This window comes from Euphorbia lathyris, chromosome 7, assembly GCF_963576675.1.
Source record: "Euphorbia lathyris chromosome 7, ddEupLath1.1, whole genome shotgun sequence".
Taxonomy (NCBI): domain Eukaryota; kingdom Viridiplantae; phylum Streptophyta; class Magnoliopsida; order Malpighiales; family Euphorbiaceae; genus Euphorbia; species Euphorbia lathyris.
The window spans coordinates 15,198,109-15,209,112 of record NC_088916.1 but is presented as its reverse complement, the minus strand read 5'-3'; the positions used below and the strand labels follow the sequence as shown (position 1 = coordinate 15,209,112).

At 33.0% G+C, this 11,004-nt stretch overlaps 1 protein-coding gene and 1 non-coding gene across 2 annotated transcripts; both read right to left on the bottom strand.

Moving 5' to 3' along the window:
* Positions 1–1,899: 1,899 nt before the first annotated feature.
* Positions 1,900–6,267, bottom strand: LOC136236020 (DNA (cytosine-5)-methyltransferase DRM2-like). Its single transcript, XM_066026140.1, has 8 exons — positions 6,157–6,267; positions 5,946–6,045; positions 5,816–5,862; positions 5,623–5,730; positions 5,428–5,494; positions 5,263–5,345; positions 2,441–3,139; positions 1,900–2,304 (listed from the first exon to the last, which is right to left on the bottom strand). Exons 1-8 carry the CDS (start codon positions 6,265–6,267, stop codon positions 1,900–1,902), a joined length of 1,620 nt encoding a protein of 539 aa, XP_065882212.1.
* Positions 6,268–9,918: 3,651 nt separating this feature from the next.
* Positions 9,919–10,025, bottom strand: LOC136201581 (small nucleolar RNA R71). The gene has a single exon (XR_010673929.1). It is a non-coding gene; the product is annotated as a small nucleolar RNA R71 (small nucleolar RNA).
* Between the last annotated feature and the right edge of the window lie 979 nt (positions 10,026–11,004).

Genomic DNA, 11,004 nt, shown 5'->3' with positions numbered 1-11,004 from the left:
TATCGAGAATAAATAAGACAATAACATACCCAAAAAAAAAATTATTGGTTACTATTTTATTATAACAACAAATATATAATATATTGTTTTTAGAACTAAGTCTTGACATTTGGAGATGTTGAGTATGAACTCTAATGACTGTATTTTAATATACAGCAAAACCTCTGTAAATTAATACTCGATAAATTAATAAACTCTTTAAAATAATAATTTCTTCTGGTCCCGACTTGGGCCAGTTCAAAAAATGATCAATTTTAATAAATTAATAAGATAATAATTTTTCGGAACAACCCTTTATAAATACATTGTATTACTACCTCTATAAATTAATAATTTCTCAAATAAATATGCGAAATATATATAGATATACATATTTAGGATAATTTAGCAAAATATGAATCTATAGTATTTTGTTTTTTCTTGAAATTTAAATCTAGTTGAATTTCGTCTCTAATTATTCTCAGTGCATTCAAAAGTTCCGGTGTATCCTTGTCAAATTGTAACAAAAAATTATAAAAAGTGGATGATGCTATAATTGCTTCTTTTCCTTTGGCTGGTTTCAAAAGTACCGAATTATCCTCAGCTTCATCCTTATTTTTTTGGTATGATTTGAAACAACACTCCATATAAATTTATATAGTTTCATTAACTATGATACATTGAATATTTTTAACATAAATACAATGAACTTCCAAGTTCAATTAACTTATATAATGCGCATTTAATTTTATTTGTTCATTGATTTTAGACAAAAAACTTTATTTAAATTAGCAATTTAAAATTTATTTAAAAAAAATTAAAATCACTCTATAAATTAATAATTATTAATTTATCCATTAATTAATAACTCTATAAATTAATAAAAATTCATGGTCCCAACATTATTAATTTATAGAGGTTTTGCTGTATGTAGTTATTTAAATACTTGAGTTTGACTCTAAACATATTGTATGATGAGAGACTAACTATAATAGCCCAACTAATTGAGATATTTTTGGATGAGTTAATATAATTATTCGGTTATTTAGGATAATCGGGTTTAGGGTTTAGCATATAATAGACCAAAAAAGAACCTTTTGTGGCGAAATTTTTTTTCGCCAAAATTACTTTTAACGTCGCTCTAACAGTGGTGAAATATTTTTCGCCACAAAAGGGCTTTAGTGGCGAAATTTCAATCTTTTGTGGGGAAAATTTTCCCCACAAAAAATTTGTTTTCTTGTAGTGTCAATATGTGGTGCTGTAACTATTTCGGATGAGATGAACATGATTATCATATATCGATATATGAGATGGTTCATATTTTACCTGAAATAAACATGCACCAACTATTATTAGGTTATGCGAAATAATCGGGGTTAGGGTTTAGCATATCAATTATATCGGATAACCTAATAATAGGTTTCGAGTTCAATTTATTACCTCTAAAAATGTTTGATGTATGGCATTTTTGGATAAGTATATAATCTGATGAACACTAATTATAAATACCCTAATGATAATTGGGAACTTGAGTGTATAATGGTAAGTGTGTTTAACTCTCATTCCCAAAAAAAAATTGTCTTTTTTTTTGTTCTTAAGAGTATCCAAGGCCGGTAGTAGTGACTATTCTTTTTCGCAGATGTCTTACATCCAAAAATTATTATTAAATACCAACTTTTCTCATCCCAGCCAAACAAAACCTATTTTAGGTGAAACCTGCAATCTTTCATTAGTTACTCCTGGGAAAGCAGAAAATCCTAGACATTATCTATTTACTAAACTATCAACATATCTACTTTTAATAGAAGAAATTTAGGAAGCAACCAGAAAAGCAATAATAGGGATTAATAATTGTTCACTTTAAATCATGTAATTCTGACACATGCCTATAAAAACAAAAACAAAAATTCCAGTTTTAATTCAATAATTTGCATTGTTTCTCTTCATAATACGTTTCACAGAATCCAAAATTCGCCAATAGTAGAAGAAACGTGAAGAATCTTCACCCTCTAAACCAGGACTTCCACCTACTATCAGATCGAATCCTCCCAATGATTTAATCAGTTGCTCTAATTTATTTTCCTTTAAATCTAGGATATCTTCGAAGTCTATCAAATTTCCGGTTTGGTTTGTTTGCTCCCACCAACACCTTACTATGTCTCTATTGACTTTTGACTTTTCAACTGATACTACATTATTCAGTCTAATACCCAGCCGATCAAGAGCAATTTCTGCCCCTCCTATCCCTGAGAATAGAGACAATAGATTTATGCCTTCTGAGAACAAGTCTTTCAGCACCGATAGATGATAGGCAACTGTATCAATCTGAAAAAAAAAAAATCAATTTAAAAACCATATGTTAGCTTGGAGAACAAGAGAAATGTTAGGGGTAAATGACACCCATAGACTGTATTTGCAAAGTTTTAAACAATAAACGTCTTTACAAATGCATAAATCTTACCTGGAATGAGTTACCAAGCAATTTATATCTATCAGTCTGGTTCATGCCACCTCCCCTTGTGTGGTCCTTAGGAAAACCAAGAATCTTTTCTATCTCATCCGGCTCAAGTGGCGCAACTTTGTTCATCCCAACCCATACCAAATTGTATTTCATACACTGCTCAAGGACAAACTTCTTGACACTCAATGGAGGTTCTCCTTCATAAGTCCCAACAGCTTGACGAATTTTCTCAGTTAATTTCGCGCTTCCGGCAACCGTTTTCAGGCAATTTAATTTTGTCCTCGTGTCCCATGAAGGCCACCACTTCTTTGTCATTGGTAGTGCTTCATGTATGGTTAGTGGAGGCATTGGAAAAAGGGGTAACCTGTTATGAATGGGAAGATTATGAACGTAACCTCTTTTCCTTTCTGCAGCACAAATATGCTTTGAATCAACAAATTCTGGTTCCACTTTATATAAGAAACTTGAGATAGTTTCCCAAACTCCTTTAGGAGCAAGTGCCACATTTTCATAATAAAAATACGGCGGACCCTTCGCAGCTTCTGGAAGTGTTCTACGAGGCACGATAGCTGAATTAGTTGGTAGTCCAAATCCCATCATCGGATTTTGGAGTCCTACCATCTCATCGTCTCCGTGTACTAGCTTCAGCTTCTTCTTCTCGTTAGAGTCATAATGATCATCCAAGTGATTGATCCTTGGCTGTCAAATTGGAGCAGAAAATTAAACAAAACAATCACAAGCTATGATGCACGGACATCGAAATGAATATAAGTTATTTTTAAACTGTAACATCCATAATTTTATTGAGGGTATTTTTAAAAAATAAAAGTAATAATATATATTATAAATATAACATTACAAATTAAAGTTTACTAAAACTCTATTTATATGTATCCGTTGATTAAGTAATTATTTATTATTCTTCATTATTATTATTATTATTATTATTATTATTATTATTATTCAACTGAATCCATTTTAATATTAGTATTATTATTAAAATAAAACTGAGAAGGGGGCGGAGGGAACAGAAGAGGTTTGTGAACATTTTCATCTTTCTCAGCCACCACTGCAGTTTTGATTTCTTTTCTTTTTAATCTAATTTTATTTATAATTCCTTATTCCGGCCATCTCTTGAGATAAAAATTATACCATTAAATTCCTTGTTTCGTGAGGAACATTTTAAGACTACTATTGATATTTTTCTGATCGAAAAATATGATAGCCAGAGCGGGTATTTTGCACCGTGAAACTATTAGATCCCGACCTTTTAGACGATTTTAATAGTGAATGAAGTGTACTTTTGGACTCCCTTTATCGTTGGTTATCTCGTAATAGTCTCGGTTCGCAATTCCGACATCTCCGGCGATCCTCCGGCGGCCGACCACCGCGCTCCGGCGAAACTCAGTAATGAGTCAGTTAGAATCCGAACAAATTAATTGGCGTTTTGGGAGGAGAGGTAAACTTATTTATATATATTTATTTATATGTTTATGTGAGTGTCTATTAATACTTTGTCATCGAATAATTAAATGTATGTTGAATGAATACTGAATATTTGGGTTATTATTTAATTGGTACTTGATATATATATATGATGAATTGAGACGTGGAGTTTCAAATGTTTTCTGTATGGTTGAATTTATTGAAATATATTTACCTATTGAGGTATTAGCTATGAAATTATACCATGATAGAATTAGAATGTATATAAGTTTAGAAGTTTATAAATTACGAAATTGTATTGGATTATGTTTGAGTTAGAACAAAACATAAATAGCTAGCTTCGGTGAGTATATTCAATGGTCTGGAGGTTTGTTGATACTGTGATCACAGGCACCTGGGTAGGATGTTATTTTACTCTAATTGAGTTTATACTGTGTCCTGAAACTGGGGGCAATAGCAGTACCGTATTATTGAAAAAAAAAGAAAAAGAAATCATTACGAGGTTAAAAATGTACTATTGTTAACCATGAGACCATTGAGTATATTTCATTTAGGTCTAGCTGGGCCCTTAAAAATAAAAGATAATAAATTATAATTTTATTGTTTGAAGTAAATCGAGTCATATACGAGATTATATGTTTATATTGTATTCTTGATTGATTGATTGTTAATTGTTTGATTAATTAAATGGTAAGAGGCATGAAATTATATATATATATATATATATATATATATATATATATATATATATATTTATGTATATAAACGTAGATAATTATTCTTATTGAGTAGGCAGCTCACCCCTTGCCACGTTGACATTTTCAGGCTAGGTTCAGAGATTCTCCTATTTGTTAGATTTTCAGGTTTACTCTACATTCAGGCTGGCCAGCACAAGCGTCTTATTCCCATTAGAAATTTTATGAGCATTTATTAGGATTTAATATATTGTTGAACTGGATTACTTTGTTTAGATTAAGCGAATTTTTATTTATCGATTACATTGTTTTATTGGTTATTGAACCTTTTGAATATTGATTTTTGATAGACAATAATAAATAAGGAGGCTTTATTTGATTATGTTCTTGTTTGCATGCAATTATGATAATTTCTTGGATTTCTGTGTGTTTTCAATGTGACCCGGGACGGGGGTTACATAAACATAGTCTTCCTAATATAGCCTTCAAACAAAAACAAACGACTCAAAACCGACACCAAAAAAAAGAAATGCAGAGAAGTGTCCGTGCAACATTGATATCAAGTTAATGTACAAGCTTTCAGATTTCACTGATATTCTACATCAGCTTAGATGATTCTGATTTTGTTGATTTTTTATTTTCTTCTCCATGTTTTAATAAAAAAGGAACACTTCAAATTACCTTTTCTTCTGGAGCATCAAATGTCTTTGCCATTTGAGCAGCACATATGAAATCTGTCAACACTACAATTGAGGCTTGTGCTCCTGAACGAGAGTATATAGGTCAAGGAAAGTTAGAACTGCAAATGTTCAAAAAGGAAAGTCAGAACAGGTTAAAATACACTACCACATCTCTCTACAGCTAGTGAACTCTCCTCCTTGCTGTAACCCATTTTTTCCAGTTGAACGATAACCTGAAAATAAATGGACAACAATATATAATTCAGAAGCATTTCTACATATAAACATAAAAAACAGACACGGACAGCAAAAACCCTAGTAAAGAGAAGTATCCGTGCAGCATAGCCAGAACAATAGCTACCTCATTTTCAGGACTATCTGTGTCGAAAAAATCATCCAAGATTTCTGAAGAAGCAGAACAGCCACCAGATTCAACATCTGGCTGTTCTTCAGGAGATTCTTTAATCGCCTGAAAAAAGGAATTGAAAGTAATTGTAAAAGATAATATTCCATTAAAACAGAAATTACATTGTATTAAAAGAATATTATCTCACCGAGTATGTGAGTAGAGTCTCCAAAATTGAATCTGTATCCTCCTCCCCTAAACAGTTACACACCATGGTTAAAAATGAGAAATTAAACATGAAAGTTGGAGTTCAGATCACAGAAAGAAAGATTTAATACCATTAGCCTGAATAGCTTTAGCAACCATTTTTCCTGTAAATCCCATTCCAATAAAATAATCCATCACCTTGGATCCAGAACCACTTGCAGATGAGCTTGCCTTCATTCAAATCAAATTGCTATCTTAGATACAAATAATGCCCTTTGTATACCAAAATAATAAAAAAAAAACCCTTTGTACATGTTTATTTCTTATGAACAATCACATTACCTCTGTTACTTTTGGCATAGCTTGTGAAGAAGGAGGTCTGAAATTCCCAACCTCTAGTTCATCTTCGCTGTCCCAGTCAGAATTGCCACCCTGTTGAATTTTCATGGTCATCTTCACTGAAACTCAAACTACAGGAAAAACTTGAAAAATAATTTCTAACAGTGGAAGAGAGATACATACCATTGCAATTTTTGCTGATGATTTTGAAAAAGAAGAGATTATGACAGGCAGGTTGTGTGCACAGGTCTTTTTGTGGCCAGATTCTTGAACAAATATGGAAAACAGCTTATAAATTAAAATTCAAATTTGCACATATCATTTTGAGTAAATAATTTATTACTTACTAAATTTGTAAAAAATACATTATTCAGTTTTGAATTTTCAAAAACATACATGAACATGACGCGGTGAAGGAAGCAATTGCTTCTTGTACGGAAGATGTTAAGAAGACCGTAAGGAAGGCTTATGATTAACTAGCAAAGCACTGAGCATATGTTGGAAAATATAGAAAACATGTCTAATTTGTCTTTTCTTGCATTCATGATCTTGCATCCAATTATAATAAGAGGTTAGAAAGATTTTCATAAACTTTGAGGGCAATAATGAAAACATAAAATTTGTTAGTGTAAATTTGCACCTTAACCTTTTATTTTCTCAAGGGTTAAGGTGCAAAAATACCACAAATGTTTACATTTATAAGCAATTTTACTTTTAATATTGGAAGCTAAGAGTAATTTTAGTTTTAACGTTGACAAGTTTGGTCAATTGGAGAAATTATTCATCAAATTGTTTTCTCAATCATAAATCTTGTCATCTACGCTTCAAATGTGCGTCATTATATTTTTCGTTAGTAACCGACTACAAAAATATGATTAAACGTGAATTTAAATATATATATATATATATATATATATATATATATATATATTGTATTTTGTACGAGTTGGACAAAAAAACTTCAAATATTTCGTCGAATTTAAAAATACTAATCATCAATTCTATTATTAAATCATAAAAAATATGAAATCTTTTTTTTAGATCAATTTACGTGTAATTGGTGCAGAATAACAACAACAACAACAACAAAGCCTTAGTCCCGAAATGATTCGGGGTCGGCTAACATGAACCATCATATAAAACCGTAAAATCAAGTCGTGTCAGCGACACAAATTCGCTCCCTCCACTCCGTCCTATCCACTACCATATTTTCCTCAATTCCCAGTAAACTCATATCACTCTCGATCACCCTCCTCCAAGTTTGCTTAGGTCTTCCCCTACCCCTCACCACTACATCCCTTTGCCACTATTCGGTTCTCCTAACCGGCGCATCAAGCGCTTTACGTCTCACATAACCAAACCACCTTAGTCGATTTTCTCTCATTTTATTCTCAATAGATGTAACCCCTACTTTTGTCCTAATTATTTCATTACTCACCCGATCCTTTCTCGTATGACCACACATCCATCTCAACATATGCATCTCCGCCACCGACATCTTATGGATGTGGCAGTGTTTCACTGCCCAACACTCCGTACCATATAACAATGCTGGTCTAATTGTCGTTGTTAAGCCCAAAATACACCTAAAATATCATCAATAATTACATCAATATTGCTACGAATTTATGCTATTTATACCTATTTAGAAAGCTTTTACTTTCGAATATGTTTCTTTCATGCAAGGTACATAAATATTTGGTAAAATCCAAATAGGAGTAAAAAGAGCTCGAAAATAGAAGAAAAACCCTACAAAAGGAGTCGAAGACGACGAAAATTAATAACGCCAAGTCGATGACACGAACGAGGGCTGAAAAACGAAAAAATGCTCTGTGCCGCGACCGCGGCTTTCCCTTTTCACGATCGCGACATGCGTCCCTCAGCCTCTCCTTCCCTTCGTCTGAAGTGCATTTGATGCTCCCCCATTCTCGGTAGTGAATTTGATAAATCTCGGTACGAGCAGGAGATTTTAGAAGCATGTTACACACTTTCGTTTTCGACGGAACGCGATTGTTCGGGTGGATAAAGACATTCCTTCACAATGGATACAATTCTTCACAACGGACACGACACTTCGATCAAGACTCTTCAACATCTATAAATCAAGAGTTGATGGAGAGTTAAAAGAATGATATAATGTTATATGTGTAGTAGAAAGAGATTAGTGTAGAATTTATGCAGAAATTCCGAATCAAGTGATTCAGAAGTTAGATTTAGATTCTGTTCAAAAGCAATATGATGTACACACATTGTTTACAAAATAATAACAAATTCAGTAGCGTTTAGACATTGTTCCAGTTTAGTTTTCATTTTGGTAGTAGACCGACCCAGTCTCTATTACGAAGATTCAGCGAGAAGATTGAGTAGAGGATTCGCCCCTGAGCCTGACAAACTCGAATGAAACCCAAGGAAAGGATTGACAACCTGTTCACTTGCACGCCGTCGAAGAATTCAATGCTCCATGTTCTTTGTAAACTTGTATCAATTTATATTTCATATAATAAAGTCTGTTCTATTCGATAGATTCTTATGCAGCACTTTGGTAAATGAGCAGAAGTGGATTGATGCTGGTGTTTTCATTAAAACGTAGTTTAATTCAAAATCTTTACAAGGAAACTTTGTTGAACACTTAGGCAAATTATTATCTCGGTAGAGTTTTAATTTGGTTAAGGGCAATTATCCCGGATAAGGGTTTTGTCGCGTTCAAAGCCTATTAATTAGAGGTTCCGTCATTTATTTCATCTTTATAATTCGTACAAAGTTTAAAGTTGTTTCTTTGCTTAATGCAAACAAATATACCTGTTTACTTTTCTAAAGTACTAAAACGTTCCTGTTTTGCAAATTCATTTTTAATCAGAGTATTTTCTAACATCTTCATATTCTAATCTAATTCTCATTCTAGCAATTTCAAAACCAAAACCGATTAAACGATTTTCCATATTATAAACCTAAAAGTAAATTTAACCGATTATAAATAAGTTTTGTTTAAAAAAAGCGTTCCCTGTGGGATCGATATCTTTTATTACTACAAGCGTATACCGTGCACTTGCGGAAATCGCTCAACAAGTTTTTGGCGCCGTTGCCGGGGATACGCCAAAATTTTTTGAAAAATTTTAAATTTTTCGTGTTTTATTACGAATCTAGGTTTATTCATACTTATTCAAACTTTTATATTTTTAATTATTTTCAATTACTAACATATTTATTTTTCAAATTCTGTTTTGTAGGTAGTTTCTGTTCGTGCGAAATTTCAAGTTCATGCGCAGTTCTCGAAGTTCGGGCACATCACCAGATCCTATTGACCCAGAAATTGAAAGAACTCTTAAAAAGAACAAGAAAGAAAAGAAAAAGAAAAACCAAACCCCAATAAAAACTAAAATTACCGAGCCAGAAGTAATGGCCACACCTATGGATTAGGCTAGGCCAGGAGTGGCCGGTGTAACAAACAGTATAGTTAGACCCCAGATTAATGCAAATCAATTTGAAATTAAGCCTGCATTGCTTAATATGTTGCAAAATAATGTAACGTTTTACGAGTTACCTAACGAAAATCCTAACACCCATTTGACAAATTTCTTGGAAATTTGTGACACTTTTAAAATACCAAATTTGACTGCGGAAGCGATCAATCTTCGCCTTTTTCCTTTTACTTTGAAGGATCGAGCCAAAGAGTGGTTAACTTTTATGCCAGCCGCATCAATTGAGACTTGGGAGCAATTAGCCCAAGCATTTTTATCAAAAAAATTTCCTTTAGCAAAAACCGCAAGAGTCATTAAAGAGTTAACATCTTTTTCTCAAAATGATAATGAAACTCTTTATGAGGCTTGGGAACGTTTTAAAGAACTTCAACGTTTATGCCCACACCACCAATTGCCCGCTGAACTTTTAATGCAAACATTTTATAATGGATTAAATCCTACAACTAGAGGTTCATTAGACGCTATGTCTGGAGGGTTATTCATGAAGAAAACATCTGCCCAAGCAAGAGAACTTTTAGAGGAAATGGCAATCAACAGCAATATGTGGCCCGCGAAGCGTGGACACCTACCATCAGCGAAACCATCATCCTCAACAACATCATCAGTTAAAGGTATAGTGAATCTTGATCCAGTAGCGATGTTGCAAGCCCAATTTTCTGCCTTGTCGCACAAAATTGATAGGTTTATGGCACCGTGTGATCCTAATGGTCAACCAATCCAAACGGATGTGGATTACGAAGGTATGAGTGAAATTGAACAGGTAAACTTTGTCCAAGGGCAAAACCAAACTAATAACCCTTATTCCAATACATATAATCCTGGATGGAGAAATCATCCTAACTTTAACTAGAGAGATAATAACAATAATAATGTTAATGCTAATCAAAATCGTACTACTAATTATCAAAATCAATCAAGAGATACGATTAGCACTTTATCTTCTAAAATCGACAAATTCATTGATGCGATGAGCGGAAAAATAAGTAATCACGACGATGGTTTTAAACGGATCGAGAATAAATTCGATCAGCTTATTAAAAACCAATCATCTAGCATCCATAATTTGGAGATTCAAATTGGACAACTCGCTAAATCAATTCCATCCTGCAAAGAGGGAAGTCTTCCAAGCCATACGGAAGAAAATCCGAAAGAGCATGTTAAGGCTATCACTCTTCGTTCAGGGAAAAATTACTTAGGCCCGGAAATGCCCAGAAATTCGACTTTACCTGGAACTGATTTACCAAAACCCAAAGAAGATACATTAAAACAAAAAGATGCACCAATTGACTCTAGTACAAAAACTTTTGTACCCAAACCACCTTTTCCACACAAAGTCCGCAACAAGGACTATGATAAACAACTTTTAACATTT

Excerpts from the sequence above, each read along its gene's own strand:
- LOC136236020 (XM_066026140.1), bottom strand. The coding sequence starts at position 6,267 with ATGACCATGAAAATTCAACAGGGTGGCAATTCTGACTGGGACAGCGAA. Across the intron at positions 5,731-5,815 it reads AGACTCTACTCACATACTCG|GCGATTAAAGAATCTCCTGA; the intron begins GTGAGATAATAT and ends TCCTTTTTTCAG. Across the intron at positions 5,346-5,427 it reads ACTAGCTGTAGAGAGATGTG|GAGCACAAGCCTCAATTGTA; the intron begins GTAGTGTATTTT and ends ACTCTCGTTCAG.